Source organism: Mycteria americana, chromosome 1 (genome assembly GCF_035582795.1).
Source record: "Mycteria americana isolate JAX WOST 10 ecotype Jacksonville Zoo and Gardens chromosome 1, USCA_MyAme_1.0, whole genome shotgun sequence".
NCBI classification, from domain to species: Eukaryota; Metazoa; Chordata; class Aves; order Ciconiiformes; family Ciconiidae; genus Mycteria; species Mycteria americana.
The window spans coordinates 136484196-136501657 of NC_134365.1; the positions used below are offsets into that span (position 1 = coordinate 136484196).

The 17462-nt window shown below is 38.3% G+C and overlaps 1 protein-coding gene across 5 annotated transcripts in view; it reads left to right on the forward strand.

The window, feature by feature from the left end:
• Positions 1-17462, forward strand: part of SCML2 (Scm polycomb group protein like 2) — a 78509-nt gene that overhangs the window by 35431 nt on the left and 25616 nt on the right. For 4 of the 5 annotated variants that reach the window (XM_075521675.1, XM_075521666.1, XM_075521685.1 and 1 more), the window contains 3 exons: positions 902-1136; positions 5183-5271; positions 6724-6967. In XM_075521675.1, coding sequence (XP_075377790.1) covers positions 902-1136; positions 5183-5271; positions 6724-6967 — 568 coding nt within the window. The remainder of the gene's footprint in view (positions 1-901; positions 1137-5182; positions 5272-6723; positions 6968-17462) is intronic. The other variant, XM_075521699.1, reaches the window with a different exon arrangement.

Below are 17462 nucleotides of genomic sequence, written 5' to 3' on the forward strand. Positions count from 1 at the left end.
TAATCAGACTGCGATCTAGTCTATCTCTGCCAGTAGTGTGTTGATACATGAGTAAAAAATATTCTCCTTCTCTTTTGTTTATCTTTAGCTTGTGACAAGAAGTTCTGCTCAAAGACCAAGTTGCATTCGTCATATTTCTTTTCCCTGTGCTAATTAAATTGGCATTTCGTTGTGTGTGTATGAATATATTCAGTTCTCTACGAATAAGCACAAGCTCCAATTTTTGTCTTAGCACAGAAGTTTTATGTGACTTCAGGACTGTCTGTTTTCTTTCTGTAAAATGCAGTTAACACTAACTCCTTTTTCTGTCTTCTTTCTTTGTATTGTAGGCTTTTTTTTAATGCAGAAACTCTTTCTTGCCTTGAGCTTTTGTAGTGCCTAGTGCAGTAGGGTCCAAATTTTGTTTAAATTTCCAAGATATTACTATAATGAGAATAACTATTTCTTTTGAATTGAAAGCTAATAAATCTTGTGGGTGGTTTGTTGTGGTTTGGTTTTTTTTTTTTTTTTGGTTGGTTGGTTTGGGTTTTTTTTTTTTGAGTTGAATGTCATGTTTCCCCATGTCCTTGTTTTCCATTCACTTCAAGTATTAATGACTGCTCTCCCATCTTTATGTTCATATCTTCATCAGGATTCCCTTGTTACCCTTCTTAGCGTGCTTATCTTTTTAGAAATCAGTCATGTTTATGCAGTAGGAACATCCAAGTATCTGAAGTGATAGCTGTTGGTGGTTATCCAGCTGCCTTTTCTGACTTGCTGCTAAACACTCAAAGTTCAAAGGCTTCTTTGTATTTACTGTTTATGTGATGTGTTTGGATGAATGAAAGCTGTATATTGAACTGGCTGGTAAATTTAGCAATACTAACAACAATAAGAAAAAGTCTTTCACCTTTTATTGTAGTCTAGAATTCCACCTACAAACGATTTCAAAGTTGGTATGAAACTGGAAGCCCGTGATCCTCGCAATGTTACCTCGGTTTGTATAGCTACAGTAATTGGAATCACTGGTGCCAGGCTAAGGTTGCGGCTGGATGGAAGTGACAACAAAAATGATTTTTGGAGGCTTGTGGATTCCTCGGACATACAGCCCATCGGGACCTGTGAAAAGAAAGGGGGCATGCTCCAGCCTCCACTTGGTAAGGAAAAAAGCTTCTGAACCAATGAGTGGCGTATTGCTTTCATGAAGTTGATTTTACCTTTTTGTCTTGGCAAAGTCAACGGTACTAACATTTCACCAAACCATTATTTAATTGAAAAAGAGGTAAGCAAACTAATTCAGGCTAAGTAATTGTGGCTTTTTCTTCTTTTTGGATTCTTTTGCCATAAGAATGAGCAGAATAATTAGTTTAAGTTCTGGGGTTTTTTTTAAATAGTCCCTTAATATTAAATGGGAGGGTCTGACAGCTTGCTTAATGGTGAGATACACTGTCATGTTGCCCATTCTATAGATAGTCCCTCATACGTACCCTGTCTTACGAGTGTGTATGGATACAACGTTTTCTTGCTTGATGCTGTGCGTGCTCCTTTTAGTAGAGCTTGGTAAGAACTGGGGAAAGCTGACTTGCCTTTTTCCTCCTCAGTAAATCGGAGCAGCCCACTAGAAGGCGCTCGCTGTTAACCGACCTGTGAAACCCTCAGCAGGGCTGCAGGAGGTGCGTCGGTCCCGGACAGTCTGAATGTTTCCTCGGGCACTGAGCACATTGGTTGTGGTCTGGGAAAGGCAACATAGGGTGGGTTAACGGCGATATTGCAGCCTTCTGCTCTGAGGCAGGAAAAACAGAACCTCAGAGCTCTACCAAACTGTAAGCTTATGTTGCATGTGATTCTCATCTCCTCAAATTGACACGTTTGGGGGACATCTGATCAGTTTGTCATGACTAGTTTGTGAGCACGATGAATGCTGGTGAACAAGGTGTAGCTTTCCTATGCTTAGAAATAGTATGCAGAATTTCTTTTGCCTTCCATGTGCAATATAGGTGACAACATTATGTGTCTCTGCAAACTGAGAAATAGTGCTTGGGTTTACTCTTATTGAGGAAGTTTATTAAATGGGGAACTGTACAAGGTAATTCCTTGCTGTATGATGAATAGTCAGAGGTAACTTTGACTAACTACTAGGCATAATAAAGTGTGATATCACCTGTCTTTGCTGTGATTAACCTGTATATTTATATCTGCATTCTTGTACCATATTTGTTATAGCTTAAATTTCTAAGTATGGAAATCTTTAAAGAATAGTTCTTTTAAAAAGGAGGAAAAATAATGACCAAAATTTATCTTAAACCCCCCCCCCCCCCCCAACAGCAACACCCCCTCCCCTGTTATCCTGTTATCTTCTGTAGTTTTTAGAAGATGCAAGACATAACATTCTTAATATGAGAAATGAACTGTAAGCAGAAATTGGTTACTGCTGGTTTCCCATCTTATGGTTATGAACCTACTTCTGGTTTGGTGTCATCAGTAGCTCTTACAGATTTCTCATCAGAGGTTTAGTGAAGATAGGTATGCTTTCTCTTAGTATCCTCTCAAAAAAACTTGTCATCCCAGTTTGTTAACAACTTTCAGTTCTTCTGTTTGAAAGATGAAGTGAAAAGTATCATTTCACTACAGTATGAAACTTGATTTGCTGGTAGATAGGCAACAGACACAGGAGCAGTTGACGTAACCATTAAGACACTTCATGTACATTATAAGGGTAGATTTTTGTGCTGTTGTGCTGCTTTAGAAACACAAGAAAAGCAATACAACCAGGGTGCCAGTCTAGAAGAATATTATTTGGGATAGTTTGAGCCCAGAAGGGCTTTTTTCCTTCTTTCCTGGGGATATATAGAGGTTTTGAATGAAAGCACTGGAAAATCTTGACACCGGGGGAAAAAGATTCTAACTTTTTTTTTTTTTGAGAAGTTACTCAGTTTAACCTCTCTGAAGTTCTTGGTATAACCTTGTAGAATGAATGCAGTGACACCAGTATGAAAGAGGGTTGTAATAGAGAAGAGTATACTTGTTCCTTTAGCTACACAAATGTATAGTTTTAAACATATGGCTTCAGTTCAGGAGCACAGTGCTTTTTTAAATGTGTTTCTAAACCAGTCTGATGAATAAAACAATTCTGGTTATGTATAATGGGGGCAGTCGATCCGTTAAGAAGAGAAACTTTCCATGATGGTCAGTCGAAAGGTTGATGCCTTCTCTTCGGATACTGTTTCTTACTCTATTTGGTCAGGCTGCTTGTAGTGCAGCACCTAACAAGCAGCTGTTTCCCTGCACCCAGGCATATAAGTTTACCTGCTCTCCGAACAATTGCTGGTTATTCAGAAAAGAACTCGAGTGCCATTATTTTGTCCCTCCTGCCCTAGATTTTTCTAGAGATAGGCTGAATTCCAGCAATCAAACATTCTGGCATACCTAGATAAATTTTTGAAAAAGCCTTTTTGGCAGTTTTACAGCATCCTGTTCCTGGGCAAAGCTGGGAGCTAATTGGGTGTATAATTACCTCCTGTTAGACATTTAAGCAACTGATTCCCCCCCCCGAGTAGCAGGGAACCTTCTAGATACTAATGTTCTGCTTCTGTCGTAATAACTAGCTAAAATAGTCCCTCCTACCTGATTTTTACATAGGTTTAATTATGCATGTTACATAAGGGTTTTGAGAAAGTGGTTGATGTCGCAAAGGGTTCCTGTTCCAGCCTCTGTTTTTCATAGGTGAGCTTTTTTGTTGTGAGAGCTTAATGTTCTCAACAAATTACATTGAGGATAACATTTTCTCTGGTTTTACCAGGACAACTTAAAGGCCAAATGGAGTTAATTGAAACTGTTGTTTAGTTGTCGTTCCTCTGTCTTGCATATATGTCTTTTCTGGGCTAGCTGGTTAGGAATATTGTGTTTCAGTAACCACACCTGTTTAGGTTGTATAAAGACTCTGGTATCAAACCAGGACTGATAATCAGCTCAGCAGTCCTCAAATTACGACACCATTTATCAAATATGAGCTTTGTATTCATTTAGGTGTTGCATAGGTAGTTCCAACTTGAAAATTGTTTATTCAGCTGAAGACAGCTTAAAGGTACTAGTTAAAGAACCAGTATGGCATATAACCCAATTTTAGATGACTTAATGATTTAACTGATGAAGAATTGCAGATATGTTCCACCTTTCTAGTTATATTTTTTTAAGAGAATTGTTGAGGCTCAGTTATGAGGGAACTCATCAGTTCCTGGCAGATTCTGGCACTACTTGCTTTGTGGAAAAATTTCCAATTTGCTCTATTATGTCTGTTTTTCTGTAGAACTGTGCCAGACGTATAACTGCTAAAGACTCAGAAAAAATGTCCACTATGTCTGTTATCTTACTCATTACTTTGAAACATTCATTTGGAAAGCACAGAAAGCAAAAGGTTTTTTGTTTTGTTTTATTTTTTAACTGGAAAGTTGTTGATTCTGAGGGAAGATTATCTGGAATGAGAATGTTTTCAGCCAAAGCTTTGTTCTGCTTGAATAAGGTAGTTCATCTAAACAAATTTGATTATTGTTTGTGCTTTTTATTCACTTGTTAATGAAGAATATTAAAGTAGAAACATCTTCCAGTTTGTTTTCCAATACGATACATGCATTTATTAAAATAATTGTATTTTTGTTCTTCCCTGTTATGTGTTCTTTGGTTTTTAAGGCTATTTATTTTAAGGCGGGGGGGAGAAGAAACCAATTGTTCTTTTTTTGTCTGTGGTATGGTGAAAGAATTACAGGAGTCTCGAAAATAAAAAGGTATCTCCTTAACAAATGAGAGAAGCTGGAGCGGAGGATGTTGTTTTAGAACGAGAGCAAAAAGCAGACCTGAAAAGTAAGCTAGGTGCTTGGGCTGGGGAAGTTCCACTGGACTACAGGGACTTTGTGGGACAACCTTATGATCTCCTGTGCTAGGAGATCATGTCGTTAAGTCCTAGATACTTATCTGTAATATCACAAATTATGATGAATGATTCTGCAGGCAAGTCACTCAGAATGGTAATGCATTGCACGGCTTTCTGCACTGACAGTGACCCTGTTTGTTCCTTTTCGGATACTTTTATTTTGGCTAAGTCCAAAATAGGGGGGAATGAGGCATTAGTAAAGCAGACTTTATATCCTTCTCCTCCTATTTTATTTTACAAACTGAAAGTAGGTCTATTTGTTTGTTTGTTACTCAGGGTTCCAGATGAATGCATCTTCTTGGCCAATGTTTCTCTTAAGAACTCTCAATGGAGCTGAAATGGCACCCGCAGCATTCTTTAAGAAGGTAAGAAGGCACCGTTAGTAAACTCTTTAGTAAACTCGTTAGTAAACTTTCTCTCAATTGGTCCATGGTTACATTTTTTTAATGAGGATGCCAACATAGCACCCTGCTGTCTGCAGCACGGGAGGGCAAGACTATTATTTAAAATGACTTTGAACTGGATTGGAAAGCTACAAAGCTAGACAGGAAGAGATCTGCTTCTAGTCCATCGAGATGGGCATCTCTTTTCTTGAGTTGAGACTTTAAGGTATGGTGTGTTATTTAGAAAAATTGTGTTACCTCATTTTTTGTGTCTCGTGGATTTAAGATACAATGCATATCATGTTTCTTAACAGCACCATATTCATGTGAATGTGCAAAGGAGTAAAAAAAAATTTAATGGGGAAAAAGAGGCATTGGAATACAGTGGTGCTTGGAAAGGTTTTGTTAAATGTTTTCATTGAGCACATACTTATTTAAAATGTAGTGAGAAAGTAGTTGAAAATAGCAGAAAAAGCTGTTGAGTTTTTCAAACATGACTCGAGTAAGTTACTGTGAAACATGAAAAATTATATAAAAACAACAGTAATGTTAAAAAGACTTGTTGTTTCAATTTTTTTGTCGAGGTGGTAAAACCCTGCTGTCGGATTGAGTGACTTCATTTTTGATGCTGAGACTGGTATTGACAAGTATGTCAGCAAATCAAACAGTTGGGTTCAGACCTGCAATCACATTGCTTGCGTGTTAACTTTATATAGTTATATAATTTTTTAATATAAGATTATATACATTTTCTGAGCCGTGATGAGCCATGCTTCCCTGTGCTAGCCTACCAGCACATCTGAGATGGCTTTTGGATAATGAGGTTCCTGAGGCTGAGGTGGTAATTCAGGTTCCATCAGGTCACAGCTTCTGCTGTAGGGGTACAGTTATGCTGGTCACATGGACTTGATTTTTGTTTTTCTTTTGTCCGCTTGGAATTGGTCTAAGGCCAACTGAGTTAACAGAGGCCTATAAATAATGTCCAATGCTAATGAATTTTTCACGGATTAATTGGGAGGTGAAGCTTTTACCAGACAGTTATCAGTCCCCAGAAATATCCATTCCCTGCAAACCTCCTCTTCTTTATTAGCATGTAATAATTTCATTTTAGTGTCTTTGCTGTCTTGCTGCCCAGACATAATGTATTGGGTGCAACCTATTGCTTATGTAAATAGTTTTGGCAGGGTCTTTCTGTCATGGAGAATTCTGCTAATTATCCCAGCTTTGTTTGTGGAACAGAATCTAGATTTTTATAATACAGAAGAGCAAAAGCAAATTTGAAATATGAGTAAGTTTCCTTGAACGTCTACTATAACTTACTGAGAGCAGTGAGTATAAGAAGTAAGGATGTTGAAGAAAAATAGAGGGTTTTCTTTTCTTTATTTTTTAATAGGCCATAGAAATACAAATATTCTACCACTCTTACTTTTGTAGGAACCACCAAAACCTGTGCCAAACTGCTTTAAAGTTGGAATGAAACTTGAAGCTATAGATAGAAAGAACCCATATTTGATTTGCCCAGCAACCATTGGAGATGTTAAAGGAGACGAAGTTTTTGTTACATTTGATGGCTGGAGAGGAGCATTTGACTATTGGTGCAGATGTGATTCTCGAGATATTTTCCCAGTCGGATGGTGTAGCTTGACAGGAGATGCATTACAGCCACCAGGGAACAATGGTAAGATGACTAATAATATTGCTTAATTATTTTTCCCCTCAATTACAGCAGAATTTTAAAAACCAGCTGGCTGTATGCAGATAAGACTGAAGATTTGATTTGTGAGTAGCTGATGAGGATGAAATGTTGTTAAATTTTCTTTATGTAGTTTACAGTGAATAGGATAGTTTCTGGGAAACAATTTTTGTCTGTTCATAGTAACCCTGGGAACATGTTTTATTTAATACCGCTAGGAGGGCTTTTGATAATCTTTAATTTTTGTGTGCTTGTGAAGAATCTTGGCCTTAAACTAGATTTGCTGTTTGTATTATAGATAGTTAAATGCTCTTGTTTAATGATACTAATATATTGGCTGCAGCAGCACTTTATATAAAGCTAACTGCTGAGAAAGTAGTCTTTGCTTCTGTGATGATTGAATGTTTAAACTATATATTTAGTGTTTCTTCCTTCATACTCACGGAATTCTGTCTTGAAGCTGCCTTTTCTGAATGCTTTATCATCCTCATGCCTTTAAGAATGTTTGTACATAGGGTTATAGAGTCTCTTTAATGGTCACTGTGCTTTATAATGTACAGCTATCTACCTTAGAAAGAAGGGCAATGGAATAAAGAGGGATATCCCTGAAGGTAATCCCTCTGCTACTCTGAGGACCTCTTGTCATGTTTCTGTAGTGTAAGGCTTTTCTGTCAAACTGTTTAGGCTCTTCTATCCTCACTCCCTTCAAATTTGACAGGAAGAGAGGTTTTTAAAGAGGGGAACCATATTTTAATTAATTACTTTAATATTGTTGACCAGAATAATTTGTTCTTGTGGTGAGCATTTTCACAGCTGGCATTAGGTAAGGAACGAGTAGACTGGAATCCCAGAACTCTCACTGGAAGTACCAAAGGAACAGAAGCAAGAAGGCAAGAAATCAGTCATGTTTCCTGCCCTCTCCATCCCCATTGTTATTCTCCATCTTTTGCCAGCAGGTCAAGAACCGTATGGAAAAACTAACTGAAATTAGTTAAGGGTACCTCTGCATCCTTGCCCTCACCTGCCTGTCTGTAGTTACTGTCTGCAGTTACTGCCAGTGGTCATAGTACCTGTAATGTAGTTTAGTCCATTTTGGCGGATTTCAGCAAGGGAGCAACTATGTGTGTAGCTGTACCGGCAGATCCAGGATGATCTGCCTGTACAAACCTGCAGTGAGAAGGCAGGGGGAAGTCAGGTGAGGACAATCTACATTCGATCAAAAGTCATCTAATAGGTACCAAGCTGACCTAAGTCTTAATGTTTCTGTGCTCCCAATCTGTAAACTGTCTTTCTCAGCTTCTTCAGAAGGTTGACCTTGTCTTGAGAAATCATGAATGAGATGTGTTATTATGGTACGTTAATTACATTAATTGTGGTGAAATAAAATGGCTTTATACAAAACAGGCTGTGTAAATGAGTGGCATAAAATTTTTAGAAGACATTTTTGTGACAGTTTAGATTGCTGAGTCCAATTGTATCTTCTGGAAAGAAGTATTATTAAATTGTTTAGTCTACTCCACTTTCACTGCTGGAAAACCAGCAATATTTTGAGATAATACGTACAGAATTTTTCTTGCCTGATTAGTGCTTGATAGAGATCAAAGAGTTGTTTAACAATTAGTTAGTAAAGTTGATTACGTATTCCAGTTGTTCAGGTAATAAAACAAGCAAAACTCTTGAGTGTGTTCAAATTTGCTGAAGGCTTGAAATACCTACCCAGGCATTGAATACATACCCAGACTTGAAATACCTACCCTAAAGTAACACTTTAGGCATTAATAAAACCTGAAGTAAGGTTCTTACAGTCTTGTAGTCAAAACTGAGAATTTTGGACATGAGAGAAACTGAGGGCAGAGAGGTGTGGGCTGGGGATTTTGTTATTTTTAATTCTAAAAGTGAGCCCAAAGTTAACTGCAGTTTTATTAAAATTGTGCGTGCTCCTTTTTTCCCTGTTCTGAGCATAAAGAATTTGTTCTTTCAATTTTGCTTCAGGTGCTTATTTTTTATGTGCTGTTTGTGCATGTTATATGCACTTGTCAAATTTACATAGCTAGATGAAATATTTTTTGCTCTCAGGTTATGTTTTTCACTGTTATTGATCACTTTTGAACCATTAAAGAACTGTAATGATAGTCCTTTATTAAGATGTAAATAATAGCTTCAAGGAGAGTGTAATCAAGTCATTTCAATTCAGAAATATGATAATGTTGTCAGGATTCTTCATTAAGTCACATTAACATTGACTACTCCTGTTAAGGAAGAAAGTATGACAGATACTATATTGTAGGGATTCACTTGAAATATTATAGTATTATTCTGGCCTGGACTTTTTTCCTGCAGGTTAGTTTAATATTTCTGCCTTGGATTACTGCAATAGAAAGTGAAAATAATTGACTTGAGTGTGGCTTAGATTTCAGACTGAATATAATAAGAATTATTCTTGATTTTTGTAACTACCTTTCCTGAAAGCATTTAAATGTGTTAAATCCCTAGTTAAAGGACTGAAAAAAATCCTCAGATTTTAGTGAACAAGCAAAACCAATATCCTGCAATCTAAGTATAAAAGTAATAAAGGACGCTTTAAATTTCATCCATGCCTAGGACAACAATTTCCTGCCATGAGACTTATATTTTAGGGTCTAATTTAGCTTTTTGAAAGAGAGATGAAATGCAGTAAGGGAGACTATGAAAATTAGGAAAGATTTTATTTCAGCTATTTACTGTCTTAGCCATTTAGGATGCCCAGAGAAAATGTAGGACCTCTGTCATGGGAGGTTTTAAGAACAGCTTAAACACAGGCTTCTTAGATATGGGTGAATTTATTCAGACCAGATTATGTGGTATATTTAGTCTTTATAGCCATATCTTCTGTAACTCGCATTGGTTTTAGACAGATGAGCTCAGGAACTAAGATGCAATTAATAGAAGATAAAATGGAGGAGGGAGGTGAAAAGTTGTTTTGGGCCAACTGTTCTTAGCATTCAGGACTTAATCTTTGTGTTGATGTTTTGTCTTTGGTCATTATCAGAAAATGTGACTTAAGTGAACCTGGCTGGGTGTGAGGGTATGTGCACAGCGCTATGAAATGTAGCATTCAATACTTATACTAGCAGAAGCTGTGTGAATATTGTAGTTTGTTTCCTTAGAAATATCTTCGATAATAGTAATTTGTTATGTGTGGTTTGACAACAGTGCTTGATGTTGGCTTGGCCTGCTGGCCCAAGGTTAATATTTTAAGGATGCAGTAGATGGTTTTCTCTGTGTCTCTTGGTCACTTAAGTACTTTTAGAGATGACTTGTCACTCATGAACATCGTTGTGAACTATAGCTGGTGAAAGAAGTTGGAATGATAATGTCTATGCTGGATCAATCTTGAAGGACCATCTGCTCTAGCAGGCTTTCTCCAGCAGTGGCTGAAAGCAGATGTCTGAAGAAAAGCATAAGCGCATAGGAGAGAAGTTAGCAGAAGTATTCCTAATACCTGGCCGTCTACAACCCAGCACCTCCCAAGCCCAGACTAATGCTTTTATGCTGGGTACCTCCTGGAGGCGCTTGATCTATTTTGTTCAGTTATATTTTGGAGCCATCTGAACTTTTAGCACCTACGACATCCTGTAGTAAGGAGTTCTGTACTTGAGTATATGTTCTGTGGAAAAGGAGATACCCTTTTTCTTGCTGATAGTTTCATCTGTTGTCGTGTCCTCGTACTGAAATAGCTTCTTGTACTTTCAGTACTTGTACAGGAAGAGACATTAAATAGTCATTCCCTATTTGCCGCCTTCATATCCATCACAATTTTGTAGACCTATATTCTAGCTTCCCTCAGCTATCTGTATTCCAAACTTCTAAAATCCTGTTCTGTTTCATTTTTCATTGTTATGGGATCAGTTTAATTCCTCTGATCATCCTTGTTCTTCCATACTGTTTCCATTTCAGCTATGGCATTTTTGAGCCACTGGAACCAGAAGTGTGCAAGGTATAAGACTTAGTGACATAGTGGTGGTTTCTGTTTTGTTTTTTGTTCCTTCTATAATTATTCATTAATTATTCATGGCTTTGGGATTTTTGGACTACTACTGAGCAATGAACTAATACTGTCATATAAATATGTATTTTAATTCGAAGATGTCATTTTTGTATACATCAGCTAATAGCCCATCATTGATCACAGAAGCTGGATTATTTTGAATTGCTTGACATTGAATTTCATCTGTTACTTCCTCTGCTGAGCAATTGCTCAGCTTTACAAGATCTCTTTACATGTCTTTACGGACTCAAATAATTGTTCAGCAGTTGTTGCCATCTCATGCTTTACTCTTGTCCTAGATCATATACGAATCGAATGGCACAAGCCCAAGCAGAGGTCTCATCAGGATTTCTCTAGAGTCCTCTTCTCGACTGTGGAAACATGTCTGTTTATTCCTGGCCACTGTTTGGTATTTTCCAAGAAATTGTTTAGAAGGATCATGAGGATCTTCCCTCGCATCCGTTGCCAGCTAAGGATTTTTTTAAGACATCTTGTCTTAAAAAAAATGTGTGACATCTTGTCAAGTGCAAATCCACAGACTACATCAATTGATTTTTCCATTGTCTGCTTGCTTATTGACTCCTTAAAAAAAATTAGTAATAGATTTGTGAGAAGTGACTTTTCTCTACAAAAGCTATGATTGGTTCTCCCCCAACACATCATATTTATCTTTGAGTTCACTACCTCTGTTCCGTACAAGAGTTTTCAGCAACTTGGCCAGTACAAACATCAGGTGTCCTGTCCATACCTTGCTGGCTAGAGTGTTGGCATCACATTAACCACCCTTTAAAGTCTCTGAACTCTGAATTTTAAGGACAAACTTGCACAGCACTGTCAGTAGGTTGGACATTTCATCTTTTCGTTGCGTTAAAACTCCTAAGTGCTGTGTGTCCTGCCAACTCTCTACTGCTTGCTTTGTCTCCATTTCCTGACCTCTACTACTGGTACATCATGTCAGGGAACTTGTTTCAAATCCCTGTGAAGAGGGGTTCTGATATGGGAACTGATGTGATGAGCTTCCTTGGAGTGAGTATGAACGCAAAAAAACATTCAATCTTCTTGCTTTAGTATTATCTTCTGTGTTTGCTCATTCTGAAATTTGATTATCTGTTGGGTCCATATAACTTCTGCTTTTGATATGCTTTAAAAAGGCTTTTTAAGTTTTATATCTTTCGCATGTTTTTCTATTAACTCTTTTTCTAGGCCAAACATATTATGCTTTTCTATTTAACCACTGTAGATTGTTATTTTTATCTTACTCAATTGGATAATAGAAAGCTGTTACTGTGGCTAAGAATATTCTTGTATTGCACTGTAGCTAGTTGTATCTGAGGCTTATGATTGAAGTAGACGGCAGATGACTGGAGATTGTCAGAGCAGTTTCCGTTTGCTGTTTCTATATAAATTCATTTTGCTGTTTAGTCATTACATGTAAATGGCACTTACTTAGGCAACCCACCTTTTTATTTATAATAGAAGTAAAACCTTTTCTGTAAAAGAGAGAAAACAAAAGAACAACTGGGGACAAGCCATGTGGGAAATGGTAAGTAGTTTCACCTGCAAGGATTGATTTCCGTATAAAGTAGTATCTATCATTTAGATGGGAACAGCATCTGGGGAGGGAACAGTTTCTATATATCCCCGATCCCCACAGTCTTGTAAGCCAGATCTTTGATGGATAAAGGTGATGCAAGAACTCATGAAGGAGGAACTACTCTCTGCGCTGTACAGGAGAGAATTCGGGTGACCAAAGGAAGATGATGTAGTAATCTAAATAAAAACAGTGATACACTGTAGCTTTTATCCTTAGTCCTCTTCCTTCCTCCCTTCCTTCCTTCCTTCCTCCTCCTCTGTCTCCCCCCCTTCCACATCGTGTGCCCCCTCATTGCTTTTCTCCCAATTCAGGGCATTTATTGTCAGTGAGAGCAATCTTCTTTCATTACGCTAATCAGCCTGTGATGTTAAAGGTCTCCTTCAAAAGCTGTCTGCAGCAATAAGAGTAGTACAGGCTCAAGCAGAGATTAGAAAGTATCTTATTTGTCTGTTTTATGATTTCTTAGTTTAGTTGTATTTGATTTTCAGATTGTTCTCAATGCTTATTTGTGCAGATTTTTCCAAGCTAGCTACTGGAGATGCACTTTTATGTTATTGATAATGAAATCATGTCAAAGTAGCTGGGCTGTAGTTTCAGCTGAGTTGTGCACAAATATGCAACATCAATATAAACTTAAGCACTACTCTGTATGTTTGCAGATGAAACAAAAGAAGTGTTGAAACTTTAGACAGAGCTACTACAGTTAGATCTGTGAAGAGACTCTGTGTTGTTTAAAGTAGCCTAAAAAAATCAGATAAGCATGGTAATTCTTAAGTTTCATTAAAGAAAAAACCAAATGCTGAAATGGTACAATTTCATACTGCTGGAGGTTTCATTTTTCTCTCAGTGCAGCCAGCTTCTTTTCACGAGCAGGTCACAGTAGTTAAATCAGGCACATACAGTAAGCAGATTTATGCTGTCTTCAGAATTGTACATGAAAAACTCCTCAGTGCTTCAGGCTAAAATCTGATTTGCCACATTCTCTCATGTTAAGCTTTTTTTATTTGGTATTAATGTTTCTTGGCATCTTGCAGCAAGGCCTGGATGGTGCTGCTACAGGGCAATAATCACTTAAGAAAAAAATAAAGGTTTTTCCTTTCCCAAAGCTGTGACCTTATTGTACGTCTGGCTTCCTCACCATCTTACCATGTTTATTTATAAGGTAGTTGTAATTTTCTTTTAAATTGGAAGAAGTCCAACACATGTATTTTTGACTGTTACATGGAAAATATTTTTTTAATTTGCTCTTGTTCAGGTCTTGTGGATAGTAATGTCAACAGTGGTTGTGTTGCCCAACTAGTGGATGGGATTGAGTGGATTTTTTCCAAATCTGTGTTAGTACATATAAGCTATGTTAAGAATATCAGTGCTGTCATTCAGATATTGAGACAAAACAAATTGTGGCATGGCACTAACCATGCTTTGTGTTTCTTTTTTCTTCCCCTGAAGCTTGTTGCATTTTATTGTTTCATTTTTGGGCCCACCTTTCATCCTGCTGATGCTATTTGGGGAAAAATAGTGCCAAAACCTGGGCAGAATCAGTAATGATGGAGTGAAGAATCAGGATGTTAAAACTCTTACCCAATGTGTAGAGCTAGGCTTTGCCAGGTTTATTGACAGGTTCATCATCAGCACACCTAAACCGTCTTCAGGTAACTTAAGTTTGTGCTGCTTTGATAGTTTATCGGGTATTTACTTGCTCTCTTCCTTCTCAGTTTATCAACAAAATACAGTTTAGCTTTTTTTTTTGGGAGGGGGAAGGAAGTTGTTGTTTTGGGGGGTTTTGTTTGTTTGTTTTGTGGTGGTTTTTGTTTTGTTTTTTTTTGCTAGTGTGGTTGCAATGGCAATGCTCTGTTGAAGGGTGACTAGAAGCTGGCTTTTCACAGTTCTTGGTTTCCGGAGATTAACTGGAGAGATCTTGCCAGGAGTCTTTCTTTTGTTTTGCTTCTACACCCCACTCCCGCACGCGCCCTGCCCCAGCTGGGCTATTAAAAGTTGGTTTTTTGGAAGTGATGTGTGTTAGTTTGGTTAGCAGTGGGTTTTGATGGAGCTCAATTAGTATTTTCACAGGTCTGTTCCGTAGGTGCTGGCTTGCCTAGCTCTTGAAAGTGTGGGAGACGGGGGGTGGGGGTGAGGGACCAAAGGTGCTACAATGCTGCCTGGGGAAGTCACTAGGAAAGAAATGCTTTCCTTTCCTCCGGCTTTGTCTTATGTTGCTTGGAGCCCTCCATTTCACCTTTTAGGGCTGTGAAAGGAAGGATAGGATTTTTGACAGAAGATAGCAAGAGACCTTTTTTTTTTTTTTTTTGCTTCTTCCTGTCTTTTGTTTATACTGGTAGCAGAAACTAGAATCTAGAAAGAAGAAAATTGCAAGCCATGTCCGTGTCTTGCCAAGGTGGATGTTGAAGTTTTCAAGTGCAGTGTTGCTTTTTAGATAGCAAAATGACTTATAACTGATTTTGTATCATAGCAACGTATCAATTAGTATCTCGCAGCTACCTCTTAACCAGAAGTAGTCCAAACACAGATAGAAGGAGGTGGCATGTATTACAGATACTTATGCTTTTGTATGGCTCTCTTGTTCAATTGAGACATAAGGACATAAATTTTTATAATCCTTGGCAGTAAGCTGTTTTGAAAAATTGCTAATCTTTTCCACCTCCTTTGCCAGTTGTCAAAACTATCACAATAATAACTTACTGTATTAAAGAGGGTTAATTTTACAGTTAAAATCCCGGGCTAGAACTCAGGAGGTATGTTTCCATTACTTCTACTGTGGAATGCTCACATGGAATTAGGGTAAGTTGCTAAATCTCTTCGCCTCATTTTTTTTATCTGTAGATGAGAGAAGGGCCAGGTTTTTATATTCTCAGAAGAACATTCGGCTTGCGTCGCAGCGGGAGCATAGGAACAATACTGCAGTACAAATACAGTTGTTTCTGTCTTGAAAGAAATGCTGGTTTAAACACTGAATTACTGTTTTTACTGTATTAATTGGCACCTTCACCTAAGGTAGCAATGCTGTGTTCACAGAATGTATGGCAAAATAGGCCCCTACCTTGCTTCATGTAATTTCACTTCAGCTTTTTAAAGTCTTGTCTTGTAATTGGTGCTCTGTGACACTAACTGAATGGTAGATTTCTAATGTTTAAATATTACAAATCTGAACCTTTCTTTCCCCTCGCTTTCCATAAAAACATGGAGTGAAACCGTCACTGTGGATTATTTGAGGGAATTTTACTAATTAGAATTGCATGAGAATTCAGGCTTCTGAGCTGTCATCTGTCCCGTTCCCTTCCCAAGCGCTGGACGTTTCAGTAGCTTCAGATTTCACAGTTGTCTTAAATATCTGACTTATTCTGGCAAGAGATCTTGGGGATAACATTCTGGGGTCAGATTTTTCAGTCCTGCATGTGTCTGGGCAGTTTTTCTGCTTCTACAAGCAGAATTTGGCTCTCATCTAAAGTCTAATCTTTCATGTCCTTCTCATGCAAATGAGCTCGGTTGACTCCAGTGGATCTGCTTGTGCCAGTGAGGACTGAGTTGTGGCAATGTGTCTTTAGGCTGTGAGTTCCAAGACATTGGATTTGGGGTTTCTCTTACATACGTTGCATACAAAGTTTATAGGTGGGATTCTCACAGAATGGTTTGGGAAAAAAAATGAGAATGTTTTGAATGAGCAGTAATTGAAAGTATGAAAGCTGTTTGTGTGTTGCATGAAGGTAGTCACCTATAGCCCTCACTAACATGACAGTATAACTAGAGCTCTGTGAACTTTTGAAAAGGCCGTTTAGTTGCTAAGATTACTATGGTAAAGTATGGTTGTGTAGCGTGATCGCTGCTCTTCAGTTATTGAGGATGCCGGTACAGTTTTTGGGTGTAAATAAGAGACTTGGGAAAGAATGCCATGCAATGTATCCCACTCCTGAAACTGGAGCAGTGGATATTTGTGTAGAAGAGCAATACGACACAAATGCTTGATTTTGTTTGTGCAAATGAGAAGGCCTTTGTGATGCAAAGCAGCATCCTGAAAAGGCAAATGTGCTTTTTTGGTTGTAAATATCCCAGCTAAATACTGCAGTAATTGCAAGCAGAGCTTGGCATTTTTCCTCTCTATTCTCTTCGTCGTTATATTTTAACAAGTTCTCATGAGACTATTAAAACGTCTTAGTTTTTGGAACATGTGGCCTAGTGGGGATAACTCTGTCTACAGATGCAGTGGGTTGGCAGCTCCATTTTGCATGTCTTTTCATTTCCCTCCAGATCCTCTGACCCAGCGTAACCTTTGGTCTCCCTCTGAAGGCCGGGGTGAAGGAAGTATGAGCAGGTGACTGATGATCACTGTCAATACAGCCTGCAGACAATATGGGAATTACTTTAGCAGTCTCCCACTCCCTCACGCTCCCCCCATCCTCTCTTAAATCAACAAATGCAAATAGCAGCCTCCTCATTTGCTGCTATCTCCGGGAGGCTGCCCAGGCAGCATGGGCTTTGTTGCAGTCCTGCCTATTGAAAAAAGCAGCTTCAGCCCTAGGCAGAAGGAAAAATACCAAATGGGACCTGACCCCCCCCTTAATGGTTAATGCTGCTAATATTTGGTCCTCTGGCGTATACAGGTAGGAAGACGCTGAGATAAGGGTACTTGATGTGTGTGGTTCAAGAGGGCAGCCTGAAGTGGTTGGAGCTGTTTGCATTGTTACTCTTTGTCTGGTAAATGTCCTTCTGGAAGGGAGTAGGGATTGCCCAGTGTCCCGAAACTCATACCTGTGCTCCTAGAACTTGTTGACATTGTAGTTAGCTGTGTATTTAACCTTAGCTGTGTCTTTACTGTGCGAGAATAGAAATGCATTTGCTAGGTT